The sequence below is a fragment of the Aquila chrysaetos genome, chromosome 14 (assembly GCF_900496995.4).
Source record: "Aquila chrysaetos chrysaetos chromosome 14, bAquChr1.4, whole genome shotgun sequence".
Taxonomy (NCBI): Eukaryota; Metazoa; Chordata; class Aves; order Accipitriformes; family Accipitridae; genus Aquila; species Aquila chrysaetos.
The window spans coordinates 17,293,936-17,319,038 of record NC_044017.1 but is presented as its reverse complement, the minus strand read 5'-3'; the positions used below and the strand labels follow the sequence as shown (position 1 = coordinate 17,319,038).

The following is a 25,103-nucleotide window of genomic DNA, read 5'->3' as shown; positions in this document are numbered from 1 at the left end:
GGTAGCTAATGGGAACCTTGCCTTGCAACGTACCGATTTGGTTGTTCAAGACCATCTATCTTTCCTTGCAGTTCCTGTGAGTAAGGTGGAAGTGCAACACTTTGCTCTGTGGTTGGGAAGTGTTTCATCACATCAGAGGCGTGAGGGCTGTGGTCAAACCACAGGGCAGAGTAGAAAGCTATTGGGATTTTAGGATTGTAAATGAAATGCCGTTAGCACTTTTTTTTTTTAAGTTGGTCCCTGATTTCCAATGAGTAGAGATGTTGCTAACTCTGACTGTCTCATTGTGAGTGCTGGATGAACATTAGCACCGTATGTCATCTTCGTTAAGTTCTTCAGCTTTGGCAGGGGGGTTTCTGGTGAACTTTTGTTTCCCTTTCACACAAGAGAATAAAACTGCACATCTCTAAGCAGTCCCAGGTTTGAACATGTGCATCTGAAATGTGGGAGTGGGAATTTTTTTTTGTTCTAGTGGGGAATTAGGGTTCCTTTAGAGTGAAGAACGTCTTGATAGTTTTCCAGGCAGGATTTTTCAAACACTTACTTTCCTGGTTCACCAAGGTCCAACATGCCCCTCTGACAACTGCTGCTCAAACATAAATTCCTCTCTTTAATGCAATCTAATATAACACCACTACCTTCTATAATTTACTTATTTAATGTGTCGGAAGGTAATAATTCCACTTGCACCAAGACAACCACCTCAAACAGTGGGGGAAAGCCACTTTGTTGTGGAGATCATCAGCATGTACCTCCTAAACCAGGAAAGTAGGGAATAATAAAGGTGAGAAGGGAGAAATGTGAAAGAAAGCTATACCAAAATGAAAGGGGAGATAAAGATAGGGGTGGAGAAGATAAAAATCGTGCCATAAAAAAAAAAAACATTTTTCTGAGCCTTTGTGCCTAACACTCTACTGCAAACCATGGAACCGCCCTGGTACTTCCTTATCTCATGTCATCAAGTAGAGCTGGCCAGTATTTCCTTTTCTGTGGGAAAGTTTTCTTGACAGAGTCGTTTTTTGTGTTGCAGGGGAATGGCATGCAGATGATTTTTTTTTTTTTTTTTTTTACTTTGTATAGGACACTTATAAAACAATTTTTCAGGTAAAATCCACACTTGCAAAGTGAAGGTTATTTCAGTTATATGTTTTATTTTGGACATGGCTTCAAAGTTCCTTGTCTAGATTACTTAGAATCAAATTAGTTGTATTTTCCACTTAAATTTAAAAATCCACTTAAATTTAAAAATCTGATGGTAATATTAATATAAGAGGTTTTATTTTAATTTAAAAACAGAATCATTTTTTTCCAAGCAGCTCTGCTTCCAAAGTTCATTACTTAATGCTGAAAATCCTATTTATTTTTTTCCTGCTGTTGATCTCCTTGTGTTTAGTATAGCCTTTATATTGGTCCATGCTTTCTGTCTTCTTGCATTTTGTGGGGTTTTTTTTTAAATAATTTGAATTTTTAAATATTAAACTTCTGCTCTGTGACTTTGACTAGTATGGGCTACATTAGTAATATTAATAGTAGCTTGTCTGGTATGAGAAAATGAGTATAAGAGAACTTCTCCTCCTTTCTATTCTTCATGAAAAATCAGGAAGGGCAAATACACAAATACATGGACTAAGTTGCATAAAAGCTACTGTTGTTTGCTTTGGTTTGCTCCCAAACACCGAAAAATAAAGGCTCAAACCTGGATGGAATTGCTGGTTGTACAGCAGCTAACAGTGTCCAAAAGTGCTCATAAGAAGTAGCCTCATAGATTTTGGTCGAGAGCTGGCTCATTAGCTGATAACCATTTGACGTGCTCTGTTTGCTTGTCTGACGTTTTCTTTTTGCAGCGAAGAGGGAATAATACTGAGTGATGTGGAGCGTTGCTTTTTCTTCTGAAGGTTTAAGTCACCTTTCTGAAGAGTGCCAGAACACATCATGGCTAACGCGGCGGCTGTGGGCTCTGCCTCGAGCCCTGCCTCCATCGCCCTCTCTCGTGGCTGACCTGAGTCTTGGGATTTTGATTTGTCTGTGGACTGTAAATTCAGAGGTACAGGGTGAGTGCATACGCAGCACTGCTGTGAAGAGTGAAGTTGCGTAAGTCCTGTTTGATGTCTTTCACCTGGAAGCTGATTAATCTGGTATTGCTTTTTGTAAGGCAAGGCACAAGATGAAACATGTCTTTTTCTGAGAAGTTGATAATTTCAAAGTGTAAACAAAGTTAAAGAGGCATCATTGCCTGTTTTGCAGATGAATATGCTCAGCAAGTTGCTGGGGAATTCAGAAGGACAAGTATTTTAAGAGACTTCTAGTTACTTGGCATAATCCTTACTTACATGAGTGGAGATTTTTGTTTTACAATAGCAGTCGGTGTTTCTTCTGACTTTTAACTTCAGTATGGCTAAAACTGGAGAGGAAGGGAGAGAAAGTGAAAGTGGATATGGTCTGACAGAACTCATACCCTGCAATCCAAAATGTGCTCTCCTTTATAGGGCAGCCTATACATTTAACGCAGGTTCAGGAGCACTTCAGATGGCAGAAATGAGGTCAGGTTCCTCTTTATAGTAGTAGTTATCTACCTCTTTTCATTCAATATCCTTTTTATGCTGCAGGTAACAAAACTTTCCAAAAGTGTTTTCCTTTTTCTTGTGGGAAGCAAGAGATTTGTTGGAAATGGGAAACATTGCACCCATTTTTAAAAAGGGTAGAAAGGAGGACCCTGGGAACTACCAACCTGTGAGTGTCACCTCTGTGCCTGGGAAGATCGCAGAACAGATCCTCCTAGAAGCTATGCTAAGGCACATGGAGGACAGGGAGGTGATTCGAGACAGCCAGCATGGCTTCACCAAGGGCAACTCTTGCCTGACCAACCTAGTGGCCTTCTGTGATGGAGTGACTACATCAGCGGACAAGGGAAGAGCTACAGATGTCATCTCTCTGGACTTCTGTAAGGCCTTTGGCACGGTCTCCCACAACATCCTTCTCTCTAAATTGGAGAGGTATGGATTGGATGGGTGGACTGTTCGGTGGATGAGGAATTGGTTGGATGGTTGCATCCAGAGGGTAATGGTCAACAGCTCAAGGTCCAAATGGAGATCAGTGACAAGTGGTGTCCCTCAGGGGTCTGCACTGGGACCAGTACTATTTAATATCTTCATCAACGACATAGTGGGATTGAGTGCAACCTCAGCAAGTCTGCAGATGACACCAAGCTGAGTGGTGTGGTTGACATGCCTGAGGGATGGGGTGCCATTCAGAGGGTCCTGGACAAGCTCCAGAAGTGGGCCCATGTGAACCTCATGAAGTTCAACAAGTCCAAATGCAAGGTCCTGCACCTGGGTTGGGGCAACCCCTGGTATCAATACAGGCTGGGGGATGACGGGATTGAGAGCAGCCCTGTGGAGAAGGACTTGGGGGTACTGGTGGATGAAAAGCTGGACATGAGGTGGCACTGTGCACTCCCAGCCCAGAGAGCCAACTGTATCCTGGGCTGCATCAAAAGAAGCGTGGCCAGCAGGTTGAGGGAGGTGATTCTGCCCCTCTGCTCTGGTGAGACCCCACCTGCAGTGCTGCGTCCAGCTCTGGGGTCCTCAGCACAGGAAAGACATGGACCTGGTGGAACGGGTCCAGAGGGGGGGCACAAAAATGATCAGAGGGATGGAGTACCTCTCCTATAGAGAAAGGCTGAGACAGTTGGAGTTGTTCAGCCTGGAGAAAAGAAGGCTCCAGGGAGACCTTATTGTGGCCTTTCAATATTTAAAGGGGGCTTATAAGAAAGATGGGGACAAATTAGTAGGGCCTGTTGCGATAGGACAAGAGGTAATGGTTTTAAACTAAAAGAGGGTAGACTTAGGCTAGATATAAGGAAGAAATTTTTTATAATGAGGGTGGAGAACCACTGGCACAGGTTGCCCGGAGAGGTGGTAGATGCCCCATCCCTTGAAACATTCAAGGTCAGGCTGGACAGGGCTCTGAGCAACCTGGTCTAGTAGAAGATGTCCCTGCTCGCTGCAGGGGGCTTGGACTAGATGATCTTTAAAGGTCCCTTCCAACCCAAACCATTCTGTGATTTTTCTTCAGTAAAGAAACAATAATTGCCAGGAAGGACAGCATAACTTTAAGTGATCATATTTTACTATACTTAAAAAACAAACAAGGAATTTGAGGCACCATGTTCTCTGTGTTTGGTTTTGGGTTTTTTTTGTGGGGATGTTTTGTGTTGGGTTTGGTTTTGGGGGATTTTTTTTGTAGTTTGTCGTTTCCCCCCCCCCTCCTCCCCCTCCCCCAGATACTTCAGCCTGTTATTATACTTAACTTGAAACCTGTCTCCTCTGGCAAATGATATAGTTTCATTAAATACTGAAGAGCATTTTAATGTATAGTGATATGTTTACTGCATTGTTTTAAGTAAGTGCAGTAACATTTTCAGATTTTTAAAGTGCTTAAACCAGATGAGGACTTCTACCTACTGTTACCAAACATACACCTTAAGTATCTAGTTTTGTTCTGACAAGTACAATTACATGGGAGGGGAAGCTTTTTTCTTTGATCAGTGGTCCAGCTGAAGTGCTCAGACAAGTTTCCTGGACATAAGAGAATTTATATTAGTCTGAGAAAATCTCTTTTCACCTGGGAAGTGACACAACATGGTATTTCAAATGTAACCATCAAGCAATGTGTTAAATTTCTTAATTAATGAATTTTAGTGAGATTTTTGTCAGTCCTACAAAAAATGCAATTGGAAATTAGCATGTGTGTTTCCGTTGTAAAATTCAGAAGGTTCAGTTGCCATTGCTCCAAACTCCTAAGCAGATGTTACCTTTTTTTTTTTTTTTTTTAAATTGGGATTTTCATCCCCAAGTTTGTGTGCCCATCATTTTTCCAAATTTGAAGTAAGTTATGACTTTTTGGGGGTCTTTGTAAATTTATGAAGCATTTTAGAAACCTGATCATTATGCTTAATAATTTAAGAAAATTCTTACCTGTTATATAAAAAGTCTTTAAAATGTTATATCTTAGAGTACATTGCAAAGAGCTCTTTACCATGGTTTCAGTTCTATGTCTGAAGACAGAGCATGGGCAGAGGGAGTTTTGGTGGCTTTCCTGAGGTCAATCAGTAAGTCAGAGTAGGGTGGGGGTGGAATTTTGACTTTCAGTCCAATTCTTTCATAGGCTATACTGTGAACCAAAAAAAAAGAAGTATGTCTGACCTGAGTTCTGAGAACCTAAAACTATAAATTAACAAATGTCAGGAGTGATACAAGACCTGATAGGAATGTATGTGGAACTATAAATCACTTCTGGTACTCTTTCTACTGTCTTATGGGAAAGAGGAATGTGGCTTGTATGGAAACACCTCTGTTAGACAATTAAGAAAAGAGGGCTGTGTGCTAGAAAGGAAGTATGGTTATTAATAGTTAGAGATGACATTGTTCTGTAGTCTTTCAATGCCTGATAGTGGGAGTATGTAATCTCGGCAGTGGTTTACTGATGTTTTGTGCCCTTCTGTTTGAAAACATATGGTATGTTTCAGCCTTAGCTCTGAATTTCCTTTAATTGTTTTCTGTTGCTGCCTAAACACTTTGAAATGTAGGGTGTGGGGAAAGGGGAGGTTGATGCAAAGTCTTTGTGACATTTTTAGTAGCTGCTCAAGACTTCGATCAGGCAGAATGAAACCCAGACGCTGGATTGAACTTGACAGGTTTTGGGTGGGTGATGATGAAGTGAAATGTATCTAGGAGACATAAGTGGGGAGAAACTGTATGGGTGCAGACCCCAGGAAATAGTGGTTCAGCTACTCGCCCTGGTCTCTTGTCAGGGGACAGTAAGTGCTGTGCCTATTGGTTGATCTCCATGAATCAAAAGTAGCATTTGGGGGATGCTTTAAATGAGATAATGTCTTCCAAACCAATGCTTCCGGCATGTTACTGGGATGAGATGTCAAAATGCTAAGTAATTAATTTAAAAATTCTTGTAAACTAACTGTAAAGTAATATGATTGACAGCAAGAACTTTCTAATGTGGAAAGTTTTCATCCCTCTTCCTGCTCTAAACCAAAGCTCTGAAAAAGTATGACCCTTTCTGCCTCAACTTGCCAGCACTTAAAAAAATACATAAATTTGGTTGCCAAATGAACTGCAAAAAATTTCCATTTATCAACTCAATCAGCTGTAGTCTGTCATATACTCTGTCATTTGTGTGCTATTTTTATTTCCTTAAATAACTGATGACTGTTTCTGTGTTTGTAAAGAAACATTCCTTCCTAACTGGAAAAAAAAAAATGTCAACCACGTAGAAAAGGTACACACCTTAAATCATACTTGTGACATTTGTAATCTGATTTCTCCTGCCTTTGCCAAGGAAGCGCGGTGTTGAGATTTCTTGTGGCAGTTGGTGTTTATCTGTGTTAAATCTTCATAAGCTGGACACTACAGTGCTTTTTTTTCTCTGGGTCGTCAGATATGTATTGATGTGCAGTGTTTAAAATTCATGGCAATTTCCAAAGAAAGTAGATGTTAATTGCAGCGGCGATAACTCTTTCTGCGGTATCAGTGCTGGAGCCGTACAGCTATGCTACTCACTCTTCTGTTTCGTACAAAATCCTCATACCACATCTTTTAACGCCTGTCTGAACACCTCCCCGCCCGTGTGCCCGTGCTGAATCACCCTCCTCCGGTGAAGTATGTAAAAGATCTATTAAAAACGATGCCAACACCAAATGCTGCTGAACGCAGAGTGCCGAGACGCTGCAGCTGCGGTGATGGAGCTTGCTTTCTGCGGGGCGTGAGGATGGGGGGAGACACTGGCGCTCAGGCAGATTGTCTCCCAAGCCCCTCTTTGATCCGGGCGTGCAGGGGGAGCTTCTCTGCACCGTGGGATAAGCCCACGTAGGGCAGCAAGGGTTAAATAGGGTACTAGCATGCTACTCCTCTTGAGGAACAAAAGATGTCTGGCTGCTGAAGGAAGCAAAGTTAGAGGAAACTTCCAAATTCTCTCCTAAGAAGAGTGAAGTACTAAACCATAGTACAAAAATCAGGGACTATGTGAATTGAGGATCTGAGGCAACTTGCTGTCTATCAAGCCCTGTGTACAGAGGGGCTGAATTTCATCTATATCGTATTGTTAACCTGTGTAAGCAAAACAGAAGAACTTGTGTGTACAAATAAAAAAAGTGTGTGTGGGGAGCAAGCTCTGCCAAAATGTTCAGTGTTTCAAGAACAAGAGGTCTTTACTTCTTTTATTACTCATTAGGCTTCAGGGGAGTTTCACCTTTAAGTGGATTACTGTCATTCCAGTTCTGTGTAGTGGGGTGACTTGGCACTGGAGTATTTTACACACTTCACTTGTAAAGTCTGTTTTGTGTAAACCGTTTGGGGTGAAAAGCCCATCACTTGATTTCCCCCCCCCGCCACTATTTTTTTTTTTTTTCCTTGACTTTGACTGGAATGCAAGTAACTGGTGGGAAAGTTAAGGCTTGTCTAAACACGGAAATAGCCTGGGATGGTTATTCCATACTGGCTTTCTGAGCCTATGCTTTCTTTACAGTAAGAATGCCTGCAAGTGGGCAAGCTAAATTCCCTTTGTCTTGTCCGAAATGGGATGGAGCTGTGAAGTGCAGAGAGCTCTCTCAATTGACAAGGTGTGCCTGCCCGGGTTGCTCATGTGCTGTACTTTTGCCCTTCTCCTTTCCAGTTGGCCTTATTTGGTAGCAGTGACATCCCAGAAACACACCTGCAGTTTACAACCTTGATAGTCACTCTCTCTTATCAATAAAAGGCTCATTTGGTACATGTTGTTGCCATAATATACGGCTGTAATGTTATAGCGAAGGTTATGCTGTAGCTTGGTAAGAGATATGGGCCTGGGAGGGATTTTGAATCACTGGGGATAGTTGGTCCCTTCCTGTGTCAAGCACCTTGAAAACTGTCAACTTGGAAGTCCTGCTTCAAAAAAAAGCCATTAATTTCTGTTGTGTGTTTTCCTTGATGCCATTACTCCCGTTCGAAAGAAACTGTGGAGGTCAGTGCTGCAAGAGGTTGCAGGTGATGAGGTGAGCCGGGCAGAGAGGTCTTCTGCTGGCCATTACCCGTGGCGGTGGGCAGCGCCAGGAGCCGAGGAACAAACTCTGGGGAGCATCCTTCAACACACACCTTGGTCTTACGGAGCTCTGTGACTGGCTGCTGTCATCACAGACGGAGTTGGGGTTTGGGGAATGGATGGGCCCAAACCAAAATGCTTCTTGCCTAAGGCTGCGTCAGAACGTGGTTTCTGTAACGGTTGGACTCTGGTGAGACCTGTGAATTGCAACAGTTAACAGGAATGTTCCTCTGCCTGGCTGTCATTTACAATTATTGATACTGGGAGCACCGCGGTAACGGGAGACTTTATGGAAACAGTTTCCTTCCTGCGTTCTGGCAGCAGGAGCACCTGCTTTTTGAGAGGAAGGCTGGAAGTGAATCGTTGATGAGCTGGTGTCTGTAACAGAGCTGGGGCAGGGACTCCTTGTGTCAAGGATCACAGTAATTTATTGTTTTACACGACGTGGAAAAACAACGAAGGGCACGCGGAGGGGAGTGGCAAAGCAATTAACACTGTTTCTGATCTTTGGCCAATACAGTGCTCCATATGCGCTGTTATAGGTGGGATAATTTACCAAACAGAAGCCTTGAGGTCACTCTTAAGTCAAATTATGCCTGCAGGATGATTGTTTTAATTATTATTTTTAGTTTGGGGCCCAAAAAGGGAGGAAAAAAGTAGTTTAGCTATTCCGCCCACCCCTCCTCCTCCTTTTGGTTCAAGGTCGAACCCCTTAGCAGCCTTCAGAGAAATACGGAGAGCTGTAGGAGCTGGGATTGCAACCTATAGGTGGGATGAGTGGGTGATGGTCACTGAGCATCCTGATGTGCAAGGCCAAGGTGGTAATTGGGAGTTCCTGGCTCCCAGGGCTGTGGTCAGACCACAAGGTTTGTTCAGCCCCGTTCCCTGCTCTCCCCCCTCTGCCCCCACCCCGCACCCACAGCCAGCGCTAATAACCGAAACGTACCTCCGAGGAAGAGCAAGTTACCCAACTTGTTCAACGAGCTCCTGCTTTAGGTTTCTTCCCTTACCCCACCTCTGAATATAAACAATGCGGAGCTGTGCAGTGATGCTGCTTCAGAATGCAGCTCTAAATTCTGTATTAAACTGATGTGGCCTGGCTTTAGTGGTCAGTATGATGCCGCATCTATGAAATAACATTTTCTACTTTTAAAACAATACCTCTTTTTGTAATGGAAATAGGCCCTTACTTAAGGGAATGAGGGTGCCAATAAAGAGGATTTGTCATGAATGCAGAGCTGAAGGAGACGCCGTGTAAGCTTTCAAGATGACTCCAAATGTCTTCATAAATGTAGTACTAAGAAACATGTCTGTTAAATATGATGTATTCGGATGATTTTCAGAATTCTGTAGCCAAAAAAATGCACTAGTCTCTCTTCCTAAAATGTCAAAAGTTTTTGTTGCTAGGCACTGGAGGTACTGAGTGGTTTTTTCTCTCCTTTTTTTGGGAGCCTGGAAATTGAAAACAACTTCTGGCACCAAGTCACGGTCTGGATGATGCTGTAATACTTGCATGCAAATATGCTTCATGGTCGTGGGAGCATTGGGTGCCATTATGAAATTATGTCCCCATCCTTCCCCTTCATACTCTGGGGAAAAAAAACAAAACTAACATATCCCCCCCCCCAAAAAAAAAAACAAAACCCAAACAAAACCCGAAACACCAAAAACCGAAACAGAGCTTGAATAGCAGTGGAAGCAAAGGCTTTAACTGAAATGGTAGGTATTTGCATAAGAGTAAGAGACAACGGACTGTCTTTGTCTATTGGCTGGTGCAGCCAGGAAAAACAGAAAAACACTGTATTAATTAAATTATTTTTCTCCTAGGTGCCAACTAATTGAAAGATGTGCCATAACTTGCATGCCTACAAGATCTCGGTGTGTTTCGGTGCATGCATAGGGTTTCAGAGAAACAGTTAACTAGGGAGAAGATGGGCTTGCAACACAGCATGACTGCGCCCTAAAGAAAGCAAATGTATTTACAGACTTGTTTAAATTAATATTCCTGCCCCACCCAGATAATCATGATAATGAGGGATTTATTTTTTTAATTAAATTTCAGCTCAAATATACAAGCCGAATTTAGTGTGATGGTGCATTGCACATGCGTAGTCAAAATAAGATGCTATTTACACATTCTTATATGGAGACCTCTCTTCTTAATTACTCGTCACCTCGTGCTCTTTCACTTCTGAGATTTTTAAAATTCTTTTTGTGTTTTACTATTGTGTGTCCCTTCTCAGTTTTTTGGTTTTTTTTTTTTCTGTGTAAGGTCGACTCTTTTCTTGATGCTTTTTGCATGTCTGCTCCTGTCTTTTGCCTCATCTCCCTGTTGCTCATGCTATTTTTTTTCCGGTTTAGAAGTGCCCTTTCTTTTTTTCCCCTGTGTTTTTAGGTGTTGAGGAACCTATGTACTTCCCCACCACCTCACCAGTGCTATATGGTTGTCTTCCTTTCCATAGTGCTACGTCATCTTTGTCTCAAGTTCTTGCCATGGTGACATACATTAGGAGCTGATGACAGGTGCAACAGCACCACTGCCAGTTGTGATCCCGTGATTTTTTAATTACTTGGTTTAATTTTTTTTTTAATTTTTTTTTTTAAGGAAAGTGTCCATGGTTTTGTGTTTTCCTATACAGTTACTGGATTCTTTCTTCTTCTTTGCGGTGTGGAGGATAGCGATGGGAACGAGGAGCCCTGCAGCGGCAGCCCTGCTCTTCCCACCCCATTCAGCTGCTGCTCTGGTGCAGACCCCTGCCCTTGCCTTGGAGCAGAAGCAGCGCTGGGGTCTGTCAAGGAAGGGCAGGGAAGACTCAGCGCTTTCCTCTCCTCATGTCCATGAGGTTGCAGGAGTGAGAAAGGCAACCCTGCTCTGCTAGGACGTTGGAGGGAGGGCATGGACCACAGTCTCGGTTTCAATATGGGCATGGCATCTTGGCTCCTTCACAACGTTGGTTAGAGGGGGATGCTTTACCAGCAGGCAGAGGGAGGGTTTTGTGGCTAGTGATGCCCCATGGGGACCAGAAAGGCAGGCGCATGCCTGAAAGCGTGCGGTATTGTTTGTCATTCCTCCGAACGGTGGTATTTAAATGCCTGCTCGTGGATGACCTGCTTCCCACTGCCGGCTCCATCTCTCCCGCGTAACAACTTTGCAGAATTTTTGGGTGCGGTTTCCTTTGAAGTTTGAGGCAAAAATGAAATGCTGAATGGTAATAGCTCTACCTAGTCAGCGTTCTGTGCTGTGCATTTAATGTAATTCTGTACGATGTGTGGGAAACTCGAGTCGTGCTGGGAGCATCTGAAATGCTCTGCTGGTTCATTATGCACACCGGCTGGGAAAAACCAGTCCCGTCCTGTCCCCCTCCCCAGTCTCCTTCCAACCTCCCCCCCCCCCCCCCCCCAAAACATTTAGAAGTAGTAATAACATACCAGAAATGAATTGCACTTGAATTTTGTGGTTAAGACTTCAGGCTTTATTTTTGTTGTGATTTAAAACCTGTAATTCTATGATGCTAATTCCAACTTCAGATGCTTATGGAAATGTACTGATGGAGCTCTGTATTAAAATCATCTAGTTGATTTTTGCCCATGTTATCCCTGTTAGTTCAGGAGCTTTCTCTTTTAATGGTTGGAAACCTTATATTTTCTGCATAAATATATTTGATCTGCCTGACTGTGGATCCTTGCTTTTGGACTGTGCAGCTCTTCTCTCCCCTTCTGGTTTTGCTTCCCTTGTGCTGGTAGATGGCAGCAGTATTGCCTCTCATGCTCCATTTTACTGGTATAACGGAACCAAGTTCTCCAGTTCTCATTATATAGGTCCCTTGTCTTCCCTCATCATCATACTCTTCTTTCTCTGCGACTCTGCTGTTTGAATCTTTCTTAAATTTGAATGGCCTGCCCTCATTTGCAGAGATTGGGAACACCTCGTTGGAAGAGTGGGGTTGTGGACACAGGCATGAACCCTTTTTTCTCAAGCATGCAGCTTCGGTGACTTGTGGTCACCAGGAGATAGGTTTGGTGTGTTGTGCTCCTCCAGGCTTTTGAGTTCTGAATGTTTAAAAAGAATTCTTTTTGTGGAGTATGATGAGATTCCGATTGCAGTATACCCTTTGGAGCTGAAGTGGTAATGATCATTAGTCTTATTAAAGTACAGTTATACTGGTAAAAGGAATAGCACGATGGCTTCTATATTTGAGCGTGTTAATCACCAAACAATGTTCCTGTTCACATTTCTAATGATAAATCTAATTGCAAGGTTGATAGCTTGTCATTTATTTTTTTTTTTTCCTGCTTATTTCTGTGGTGCTCTTTAAAATTCATTTTCAGGTTCATTATTCTGGTAGAGTTTAAAACAGCTGCTAGCTATTTTGAGGTCTGTAGCTTCAGTGATATACTGTGATGATTAGGGATGGTCAAGAATAACTTGGCAAGGACAGTATTTAGAAGTGCTCATTTGTTGAAGTTATACCTTTTTCTGTCAATATCTAAACTTGAGCAATAGCCTTTTGGGTAACCTCCCTTGATGCTCTGGGGGTGAATGCCAGGCCCTGACAGGAGGAGATCTGCTGTTGGGGCGGTCACCTGCGAGATGGCCGGCGTGATCAAACTGCTGACCTGGGAGCTGGGGGAGGCAGACTTTGAACCATGTTTTATCCTGCATGCCAGCGAATGCCACGACTAGCTGTGTTCTGCCTCCTGTGTTATCTCCCCCTACCTCTGACTTGTTTCTGAAGGTCTTGACTCATGTCGGTGATGATGTTCTCGGGGGCTGTAAGTGTTATTTATCAGAGGGCTGATATTTGATAGGTTTAATTGCTGCAACACCTTCGAAATTTAATTCTTTTGTGCGCCAACAGTTTGGTGGTTGTGCAGCCGAGCAGCCACTGATGAGCAGCTCTGCTGCTTTGTTTTCGTTGTGCTGGGGGTGTAGGCAGCATCCATTTCTTTAAATCGCTGACTCTTCTTCCTTGTTTACCTGCACGATGTGCTCGTTCTCTGCAGTTCAGTTAACGTAACCCCTCGGTTTTGGAGTTTACTCTGAGCTTTGACGACTGGTCTGACCAATCGGGGCACGTTGCCTTGGTGTGTCGGTGTCAGTTCTTTTCATTACCTTACAACTACTTGTTTCTTCTGCTCTGTTGCTTTCCTCCTTTACCTTACCTGCCCGTTTCTTGGACTCCCCAGACCCCTGAACACTGACCTGATAGTTGGATGTGTTTTGTTTTTTAGCAAGTAGTTCCTCTTTTTCTCGCAATGGGACTTTAGCCCATGGCTTCTTGCACGCAGAAGAAATGATGCCTTTTCAAGTCCTTGGGGTGTTGGTGCTAATGTGACGCTCAAATATTAATTGAATAGAACTGGCACATCTAGCCAGCTTTCTTTGTATTGCATGGAAAGAAAAAAGGGGCATTACAGGGCAAGGAAAAGTAAATGCCCCTCCTGAGGTTGCATGCCCAGCATGAAGCTCTACGTTGGCCACTTGTGCAGGCAGCCCCTTGGGTATTGCAGGAGCTGGTGCGGAGGTGAAGTTGCCTGTCCTCCGTCCTTCCCAGCCCCCTCCGCTCGTCTGCCACTGCGTCGTGTCCCCCATCAGCGTTGTCGTGTCGCATCCCCCTGCAGCAGAACAGCCCCTGCCGTGGCACATCACCTGTCAGGCTTTGGGGCATAACCTTCACGGGGTGAGACGCTTGGGATCTTTCGGATGCGGTAACGTGGAGCGCGCAGCCTGCACAGGGAATACCTTGTTCAAATATTTTCCTTGAATTAAGCCATGTTTACAGACTGATAAGGAATGCTAGAATCATAGGGACCTTCAAAGCCGAAGGTTGTGGGGATTCTTTCTTTTAAGGTCTGTATTAGAAGCAGCTGTTGTTTTCTTTGTGGATTCTTTTTTAAGATAAATTTTAAACGATGGAATAGTTACATCCAGTGATTATATGTCAAAAAAAAAAAAAGTATAAAGTGTATTACATTGCTGAAGTGGAGCTTTTCCATACTGTGAAACTCTGATACTAGTACCTTGATTTACAAACCCTTGGAATGACAGATTACGAATTAAGTAACTTTGTGTACCTTTTCCTGTGGCTTCCAGCTGAAGGGAGCAAGTGCGCAAGAGGGCACATTCTTTTGTTGTTGATAGCATTCCGCCTTAACGAGAAGGAATTTCTTGCCTATTGCCTATTGTTTATGAAGTGGAAAGAGATCACAAGTTGTATAATCTCTCTCCCTATCGTTAGATTTTTTTTTTTTTTTTTTAACCTTGCTCTTGCGAGTCGGTTCATCTGCAGCAGGTGCAGCAAGTGGGTGCTCTAATACACCGCACCTATATTTTGTTATATATTGGTGTGAGCTGGGGGGGTGGAGAGGAAGGGGAGGAACACAAGGGAGAGAAAAAACCCCCAAGCAAGGAAGCAGCAGGGCTGAATACGGTTTGGTTTCTGTCTCTCCAGAGCTTTGCTCAGCAACCAAACCCAGACTCCAGGTGCACTATTCCCTCATCGGTCTGTGAGCATAGAAACGGCGTGTCCCTCCTCTTCTTCCTCCCCTGCCAAGAGTTTCTGGGTGGTGAATGTCAGTAGCTGGAGTTATTTTTAAAGGCAAGAGGTGAGGCTTGTCGTGCAAAGCTGGGAAGAGGGCGTTTGTTTGCTGAGCAGAGCTGACATCAAAGTGGAGACTGCTGCCTACTGGCTCGCCACTGCCTTATGCCAGGTAATCTTTAACGTACCCCTCAGTCACCAAGATCGCAACCCAGCCTGCCCGTGTGCATGAGAAACGACCTGTGTTTATGATCTAGAAGATTGCTTTTTCAGTATTATTTCCGTGAGCTGGACTTTGACATTTAAAGGCTCACACTAATCATCTTGCAAAACCTGCTTAGTGCTTTTAACTAAGCAACTGCTTTCTACTTCTCTTTGCAGGATAATATAAATGTTTTTCTGAAAGCGTGCGAAAATATTGGACTGAAAGAAGCTCAGCTTTTTCACCCAGGAGATCTTCAGGATTTGTCCAATCGAGTTACAGTCAAGTGAGTTTTGTGGTTTTGTTTTCTCCCTCCCCTTCTCCCTCTAAGCTGTTTCACGGTCTTCTTTTTTTTTTTTTTTTTTTTTTTTTTTTTTTTTTTTTTTTTTAAATGTTTGCTTATGGAAAATTCTTCTTTTAATCTGGCATGAGCAGTTCTGAATACTGTGGGGAGGGTTTAAGCCTTGTTAAGACTGGTAGATAAAATTTGCACAAATTTAATTTAAAAAATAAAGTCTTATTATGCCTTAAAAGCGAACTAATTGTTAATGAATATTTACAACATTTAATATATGAGATGGAAACTGTTCAGGTTATTTTAAACTTGGAGCAAAATTAACTGTTAAATGATACCGAAAGTATTGCTTCCCTTTATGCTTTGAGATTACCGATGTAAAATCTGAAAGGCTGAGGTGGTACTTCAGATACTTATCTGAATGACTCGAGTATGGTATTCCCTAAGGACTGCTGGTCTCACCACTCCGAATATTAATCAGGTGTTTGTCACTGAATGTCACATCTCCTGTCAAGGGGGGTGGGTATGTGTGAGTAGAAACCAAGTACTGAATTGCACAAAGGGTAATTGTCGTGTTTACAGAAACAAGAGTTTTCCTGTGAAATAGCAGTGGTTTGGTTCTAAAATATAATTAGTGGATTCTCAAATTTCAGGACTGCTGTGTTTCCTAACAGGAGTTCTACTAGTTTCTGAGAGGTTAAGGTGGAGCTTTTCTGTATAGACACTTAACAGGTGCTTTAAGATAAAAGTCTTGTGGAAAAATATTGTCTTGATGCATCTTGCTTTGTTACAGTATTAGCTGTTTTTATTGTCTTGGTACAAAGGGTGAATTTATTAAGTCTCCAAAAAAAAAGAAATGCTTTAGTGAGTTTTGGTGGAAACCTGTCAGGTTAAACGTTAAGAATTGATTCCTGTCTTAAATTACCAGCTTTATCAAAGAGGAATAGGTAGTAATCCTTCTGTAAATACAAGGACAAAAATTATTGTGAAATGACACATAACTGCTTTAATTAGAAAGAAATCTCTTGTAGGTGGATCGGGCGGTAGCGTGTTGACATGCTCTCTGCCTGGTTTCAGAATGAAAGTTTGTACCGTTTTGAGGTCTGATACTTGAGATGGCAACACATTTTCCAATCTTTGACTCATACCCGAAACATAATTTCTAGCTAATGTGGTGCTTAGGGACTTGGTGCTTTTCCAGGATGCCGGTATTCTCTCCACTGGTTCCTATGTCATGCCAAAAGCCAGAGGGTTGGTAACCTCTGCCATGCTTTAATTATCCGCAAAACCCTTGCTAAAGTTATTTTGGTGGAGGTTTGCTCCAAGGGTGTAGCTGGGAAGGGCCGGAGGCGGTCAGGAGCTGGTCTTCAGCAGCGTCTATAGCGACAAGCTGAAACCCCGGGGAGTTTGAGTTCGCAAACTGTTGTGCAAGGTATGTTGTCCAACTCGTCTCTACATTAACCGCGGGTGCCTGATTGAGGTCAGCCGTGAAATGTATCCAGTGGGTCTGAAACCAGGGGGGGCTTGGGTCCTTGCAGCTCCACCGGTTCCCTTCCCAGCTCTGCAAGGCTGGAACTTGAGGTTGTCATAAGGCAATGGGGGTTTTACATCACACCTACTTGGCAATGGATTAATTAGTGTTTTTCAAAAAAGCATATTTAATCTTTGAGCACTTCTTACGGACAGCATTGCAAGGGGCTTGGGTTAGAGTCGAAAGAGCTGCCAGCTGTATAGCCATGCTCTTTTAATTTGTTTCAATATAAGTTTGATTTTTCCACACGTTATGTATCATATGACAGTCCCACAGTGTGTGTAAAATGCTTACAGAGTAATTCAAAACTTCTGTATCTGAGCATGCTGTGAAGTGGTAACCTAACTATACTAGCACATTTTGACAGGTTTAGGAGTTTGGAGAGGGATGGGAGGGAAGTTTTATTCCAAGAAATGAAGGAAGTAAGTTACACGAAGATAACTCTCTCCATTGAAAAGTTAATTATGCGTCATTTGATTACCCAGAGGGCAAGCTAGTCTTCAGAGGGTTTCCAGAGAGAGTCATATGTGTGTCAGGAGGGAAATGCTGTCTGATCTGGAGCTTTATCTGATGTATTTTTTTTTTATTATTTAATAGAAACAAGTAATTTCATACATTCAAGCTGAATTACAAATTTCTTCAGAACTTGTAGGATGCCAGGCCTCAGAAAAGGCATACTATTTAATGTCTTGCTTTCGTGTCATCCTCTGTTAACCTTAGTTTCAGCAGTAGCAGTAAGTAATTCCTTGTCACAAAGAGGGAAAACATATTATATGCTGACTTTTATAAAAGATGGCATTTAATTTTCTGCTTTCTAACATTCCTAAGCAAATTCATTTTGTTGCCATCACCTGAGGCTAATTGCCCACATCTTAAACCAGCTGTGATAGGTTGTACAGGATAACATTAACGTGTGCCTGAAGCAGTGCGTATTTTGACACCTCAGCAGTATTGCTGTGTTCTGCTGTTGCACCACCGTTAGCGCATGCTTGTTATCTACCCAAAATAGATTAAGTAAACTGTTGCTTAAGCAGTCAGCTTTTCAGGCTGGGATGGCTGAGAACAGTGTTCTGGTAGGATACGTGGATGTACGGCCGAGCCTCAGAAGGTGCCTGATTTGCCTTGCATGTGGAGAATAGATAAGAAGAAGGTACCATTAAAAGGGTGGGTCCGCTTCTGTCGCTAATGCTGGAGCAAAACCCGTCTCTGACGCCGGCTGGGAGGTTGCATCTCTGTCCCTGCCGCGCTTGGCCTGCTGTAGACCTGTCCGATTGCTCCGATGCCTCTGGTGCTGGGAAGGCCTGCAGGAGGAACGCACGCCTCCCCTCCGGGGATGGTGATGTGCTCTGCGGAGGGGTCTTCCCTCTGCTCCTCCGGGGATGACGATGTGCTCTGCGGAGGGGTCTTCCCTCTGCTCCTCCGGGGATGGTGATGTGCTCTGCGGAGGGGTCTTCCCTCTGCTCCTCCGGGGATGACGATGTGCTCTGCGGAGGGGTCTTCCCTCTGCTCCTCCGGGGATGACGATGTGCTCTGCGGAGGGGTCTTCCCTCTGCTCCTCCGGGGATGGTGATGTGCTCTGCGGAGGGGTCTTCCCTCTGCTCCTCCGCCTCTGCTGCCTGGCAGCTGTGTGGTACCTCCTCCTTCTTACCTTGCGGGAGACCGTGCACCCTCAGGCTGCTGCCATCTCAGTCCTGTCCTACCTGGGCAGGCTCCCTTCTCAGCAGGAAAAGTTATTTTCTCCTCATACCTCCTGTCTGAATATGCTTGCTGCCTTTCACTGTACCTTCGCTGATAGCGCTCTGTCTTAACAATAAGAACACCAAGCTGTTCAGAGATACCAAACTCTTTATTCATATGTGGTACAATGTTCTTGTGTCACCTGAGTTAAGGTAAAGACCTTCTGTTCCTTATGGCTTCCCAGAAGCTGTACTAAGAAAACAATCTTCCTGTCTGGTAAGGAGGCTGCAACTTTCACTTGTGTTTTGTTTTCTATTGCAGCTGAGATGATGCACAGGCATAATGTGAAACCTACTCTGTAATTACTACTAGTATCTGGGAGAGGAGAGGCCAGAATCCTCTTAAATATCCAGACTCTCAGTTCCAAGTGATTATGTGATTATCCTTTTTGCAAAGAAAAAGCTCCTTAAAATTTTATTGTTTAGAAGTTTGTGTGAAGAGGGCTGGTTAAAATTACTGGTTGCTGTTCAAAGCCTTGCAAACTTTATGCTTTGCCAGATCAGCGATGAGATTAGTAGTGGGGTGATGTGGAAAAAATATACTGGCATGGATGGTTTCTTTTCTGCCAATGAAAATGGGAGTGTGGGTTAACGTCTGAGATTTATAGTTCAGTCTTTCTGTAAATCTGCAGAAGTTATTGCTCAATGGTATAGTACAGTAATGTGTCATGTGTTCCAATAAAGAATATCCAAATGGATTTTATTCTTCACATACCGTCAGAGTCCGGCAGTCATGTGCATATCTTGTTTTGTGGCTAGTTATCTGTGTAAATGCATGTGTGTGCCTTTTCAGTTCCTTCAGTATATTTGACTTTTTTTTTAGCCTAGGATTTTATTATTTTTAATTAGAGGAGATGTTATTTTAAAGCCCAGCAGCTTAGGGTTTTTTGCGGGTTGGTTTTTTTTTTTTATATAGTAATGCAAGGTTGTCTTAATACTTCATCTGATTCTTTCTTAGTTCTATCAAAGTAAGAATGTAATGCGAGCTTAGAGACTCTCAGTTGTCAGCGTGGTTACTATTTAAAAATGTTAAGCACTTCCTTACCCAGCTCTTTAGAGGTGACACACCCAGTTGTTCCCAGCTGTGGAAGGGTTCTTAGTAAAATCGTGCCATGGAGTTAAAAGTGAGAGTTTGCTTAGGCAGACAGCAGACTTCTGATGGAATGTGTTATCCCAATGAGCAGTTTTAAAGAAGGAAGCCTGAACAATCAGATGGATGGTATAATTGAAATTTGTCTTGTCTTTCAAGCAAATTATTTCTTCTGTCTGAAAGAAGAATCTAATTCTGTAAAATGAGGTATCCACTTAAAGAATCTCATTAAATACTACTAATAAACCCAAACAATGGTGGTTTAACAGATGAAAATATTTAACTAAGCAAAAAAATTATGAAACAATTCACTGCCTTAATCCTGGCAAACATTTTTAAAGCTACCACAAGCACCTGAGTCCTGGTGTTGAAGTTTCACTATATTAATTTCATTCTTCAATAAAATATCAAATCATAATATTTAGCTTCTATTAATATTATTACTACAGGGTTATATTTAGAGTAGGTCTTGAATGAAACTCAAAAATTGTCTCCAAAGATAGCTGGAAATATCTCAGCACCTCGCAGAACTTGGTATTTGGATAAGGCCTTCAACTTTTTGCTGCTCTGTACTTCTTCACTTACTTGGTATCAATCCTGTGCACTAAATGAAGTATAAAAGTTATGACACTGACAACCCTGTTGGAGAAGTCTTGCTGAAGTGGGATTAAGTATGTGTGTACATGATACAGAGTAACGGAGCTCTGACTCTAGCCCTGACATGTGTAACTTGGATAGTTTTATCTATTGATTTAATGTTCCTTCAGCTCAGTTGTTTTTCATCATTTCCTAAAGCAGAAAACAATCCTGGAAAAACTTGAATGCCATGCTCTCTGTAGCATAAAGCTCTATATAACTACAGCCAACTGGAGAGAAGTAACAACTGTTATCTGTCATGTTCATCCTTGTGTTCATGCATTTCAGAAGCTGAATTTTTGAGACAGGCTCTCTATTTCAGCTCAGAGATAATACTTTCTGAATTTAAAATACCACAAAAAAGTTGTTCGGAGATGAGGTGTTTTTAAAATAAAGCCTGAGAAAATGAAATAGTTGCTAAGTGATGCAGTTGTAAGCTTACATTCTGCATCTCCTTGTCCATCTGGAGCAGGATACATTTCATGGGGTTTTCTTCTGACTAATTAAGAATTGAATGATTATACCCATTATACCACCATAAACTATTTTAAGGAAACATATAGAATCACTACCTGCCATATCAAAACTATTGTCCCTGACTAAGCAACCATCTCCTTTTAGGGGCTGTTGAAAAGGAAACCTTCTAGCACCCAGTAAAGCCAAGCACAAAGTACCTACCTTCTTTATCCCATAATTCAAATTACAGTAATACCAGTGCCTCCTTTCAGTGATGAAGTTGCCTCACTTGTCTTTTTGGGTGCAACCACCAAATGTGCAGGTATAATAAGGTTCCTGAAAATACCAGTGAAGCAGTAGCAGAGAGGGCTTGAACGCAGATGTAGCTTCTTCCAGTTCTACGTTCAGTCCTTTAGCAACTTCCCATTCTTCATGTGGCAGGAAAGCAACTGTAGATTTTAGTTTCTAATTAGACAACAGGGTTTTTTCCTTTTTTTTTTTTTTTTTTTTTTTTTAATAAAAGTTGATAGTTTCTCATGACTTTCATGTTCTTCCTGTCTAGTCCTGGGGAATATGCCGGGTTTCCTGATTCCACTTGTGTTTCCTGCTCAGGGTGCTTTCTTCTGCAGGGTCAGCAAAATGAAATTTCTGTTCTATGGGATGAATGCTACCACTGCTGAATAGATCACTAAAGAAAGCAATCTGCATAGTAACCACTGAAAAGATTGTCTTCCTGAGTGGAGGATTGTTGTCAGTGCTCTTAGAAATCTGGTTTTTGAAGAGCATTAATTGTGAAAGTAGTACCATCTGTCAATCCTAGGAGGAATTTTTTAGGGTCGCTTTGCGAATGATGCTCAGACCTTTGAACTGTCTGGCAAGGGACTTACCTGGAAGCTCAAGGTGTAATGGTGAGATACTCTTTTGGGACTTTTATCCCATTTTGTGCCTTGAGAAGAGCTGCCATATTTTGCTCAAAGGAGGCAGAGTCGAGAGAGAGACAAATTGACCACAAATTGGCTCGCGTTGTCAGAGAGAGAGACAGTGCAAGTCAGTTTGTGATCACGTAGCGCAGAGCTGGTGTTTGCTATTGATAACACTGAATTCGTACTTGGGTATTCTTCCATATCTAATATATTTGCAGAGTTACTATATCTTATTGAAAACTTTTTTGCTCAAGAATTTCATGCTTATAATAAGAGTGCATGATGGAGCTGAACCTGAATTTGCTGTACTGATTTTTTTTTTTTTTCCCAAGAAACACACATTTTAATGAGTTGAAAAACCTAGTTCTAATTTGGCTTCAAAAATAGAAAAAAAAACCCAAAACACACAACACAGAACCACCCTTTCCTGCCTTTTTACTTTGTGTAGAATAGAAAGTCATGGACTGGATGAAAGCCAAGTGCTTCAGTGCAAGAAGTATGATGGTAGTTAGCCCTAATCTTATACCTGTGTCAGGTCTCCAGCTTATACGTGTGTGACTACAATCACCCCGAAGACTTGGGCATAAAGGTTTAAGAAGCTATCTTTGAATTCAAGTTGAGATGAAAGGAATAAAAGACAGCGTTTTGTGGGTCTTAAACTGCAATGGAAACCATTAACCAAAATTTAATTAGAACAATGAATGCTGCTTTTTCTTTTCTTATATCCAGGGAAATAATATTTCTTACACATGTGGTTGTAATAGGCTTTTATTGTGGTAACTGAGTTTCCTAGTGATACTTCCCTTGAAATGGAAAAGTGCAGCACCCTCACTTCAGAATGACTCTAGAAATGTTCCTATGACTTTAAGCGTGGAAATTTTCTTTTTGCTATGGGCATTTTCATAGAAATGGGTAATATTACAGTAGCTAATCTTCCTTGGCATAGCCATATTCTAAACATTGAAATTGCTGTATTTATTTTGTTTAGGATGTAACTAATTTCAAGATCACGCATTTCGCACATTTAACTTTTATTCGTACTGATGACGGTTATGCAGAGGTAAAGAAAATGAAAATGGAGTGTATTTTTCAGTCTTGTGAAACTGTTGTGCTTAGTGTAAAATATTCACGCTAGTGTCATTAATTTGCAGAAGCTTTAAATCATTCCGGTAAAACCGTTGTAGGCAATAAAATATGTTCCAGACTTCGGACCATATACCCGCAAGAAATTTACCTCCAACTCTTCAGTGTAAAGTCTATGAAGTGTTGGGTGTGGTACTATTTGATCTTTCTACTTTATCTGTGAAGTTTCTGGTCATTAAGAGCAATGTTTGAGATTGTTCACTTTTTCTGTTGAGTAATTTAACAGTTAATAATTTACACTTCCTTTATGGGATTATACTCTTGATAGTGTTTGATTTTGCCATTTATGTATTTTTTGAGATGATTCTGCTGTAAGAATGAAAAGCTTCTGGAGTTGTATACCTGTACCTACAAGTATACAGGAGGAGTCTGAAAAGATTTGGATAAAAATGACATTAATATGTGTTAGGTGTAGCAAGAGCAATTCGGGTATCTCTAGTGACACAGATCTATAGGCTTATATTGGAATTTAAATAGTTATGCTACAAAACTGAATGATTTGCTGAGGGAGGTTACAGTAGCTTTCTGCTGAAAGGTGTTGGTTTGTTCAAAGTCTTCATTTTTGATCCTGTTACATTTTAAAAGTATCTCTGGAATAACTCTTGGGGGATGAGGGTACAGAACCATTATTACTGAAAGCCTTTACAATAGTTGTTCAATCCTCTTGCTTTGTGTTAAGAGAAGTGTCTCTAACCTTTTAGGATTCCTATGGGAATCCATGCAAACGTTAGGCACCTGTATTCATTTTGAGTGTGCACATCAATGCCCTAACATTCAAGGATTAAATGCAGTTTATAAAACAATGCGGTAGAGAGAGGAAAGCACTTTGGATGAGGAGCAGTGAGTTACAAAAGAAGGTAAAGAGAAAACCTGCATTTTTTTGGTGGTGATTTTTTTTTTTTTTTTTTGTACGAAAAAGGTGCTTTTGTCTAAGGTTAGATCAATTATACAGAAACACGTATTCAAGTTCACTATCATATTATTTTTAATTATATTTTACAGCTAAATTGCTGAAGTTCAGTTAGCTTTTCTGCAGACAGACAACTCAATAGGAAGAGCTCCTATATTTAAATACTGGGGGAAGCTGACTTGAAGTTTTCCATGGATACAGGAGTTTGTCAGTTATCCATGCTCTGTAAGTAGAGAAAGTAAAGCTGAACAGTGTAAATAGAGACAGTAAAGCTGAACAGTATATCGACAGTTCTGGACCCTACTTCATACAAAACCCTAATTTTGGCCACTTTCACTCCTCAGCTGTGATCAATACTATTGTTACAGCGCTTTCAGAGATTTCAATTCTGATTGTTATTACTGCTTCATTGGAGCACTTATAGTATCCTTCAAAGTGGCATTAACAGGTTTTCTGCTGTGAGTACTACAGAACGTAATGGTAATGCAGTAACAAATTCAGATATTTTAGTAAAGCGCATGTCAGGAGGGTTGCAGGGTCGTTTTCATCTTGGCACTGAAATCAGTTAAAAAATGTCCCACTACATGGTTAGGAGACAAGGGCGGGGGGGGGGGGGGAATGAAGAGTGCTAGATAGCAGCCAAGCTTAACCACACAAAGGCATGATCTTTTCATGTTTCTTTTAAATGATAGAGATCCGTTGTCTTTAAGAAACAAAAGGAAAAAAACACAGCAAAAGAAAACCCAGCTGGAGAACTCTTCTCCAGGCTGAACAAGCTGGACAATCAAGCTCAGGATCTCCAGCCCTGACCGTCCCAGTGACCTCCACTCAACTTGCTCCAGTTTATCAATGTCTTTCCTGTGCTGGGGGACACCAAACTGGAGGTGGCAGCATTACAGACGTGGCGTAACAAGGGCTGAGGAAAGGGGGGATGATCAGGTCCATCGGCCTTCTGGCCATGGTCCATTTCGTACAGCCCCGGGTGCTGTTGGCCGACGTTCCTGGGCTCTGCTGCTGGCTGACGTTCAGCCCAGCAGAGGACCCCCAGGCCCAGCTCCCCATCCCGCTCTGCTGTCGCGGGTGTTAGGTCCATCCCGGGGTCAGAACTCAGACTTTGTCCTCCTTGAATGTCATGAGGTTCCTGCAGAGCCAGTCCTCCCTCCAGCCCTGCCCTCCGGCGTATCGACTGCGCCCTCCCTGCGCTCCCGTCTGCGCGGGGAGGGAACGCGGTATCAGAAACTGACTCAGAAAGAAAAATTTTGAAAGCGGCCGATTGCTGGGACTAGGGTAAGAAGGTTGACTAATGCAGGTATTTCCTCTTTCCTTTCCCTTCTAGAAAAAATGTCTGCAAATGTAAACATGTACACACCTTTGAACCCAGTATGTACAGATATGCATCAACTGACGTGGATTCCAGTGCGTTACATGATAAAATATTTAACTGGGGCGGGGAAAGGGAGGCTAAGTTCAAAATACTTCTGCTTTTGCAAAGGCTATTAAATTACAGACAGCCACTTGTGTCCTGTGAATAAACGCTGAAATATGCTTGTC

At 42.2% G+C, this 25,103-nt stretch overlaps 1 protein-coding gene across 1 annotated transcript in view; it reads left to right on the top strand.

Annotated features, from left to right (window-relative positions):
- LMO7 (LIM domain 7) overlaps positions 1–25,103 on the top strand; it is a 135,471-nt gene that overhangs the window by 44,343 nt on the left and 66,025 nt on the right. The window contains 1 exon segment of the mRNA XM_030036511.2: positions 15,012–15,118. Within this exon segment, the coding sequence (XP_029892371.1) occupies positions 15,012–15,118 (107 nt within the window).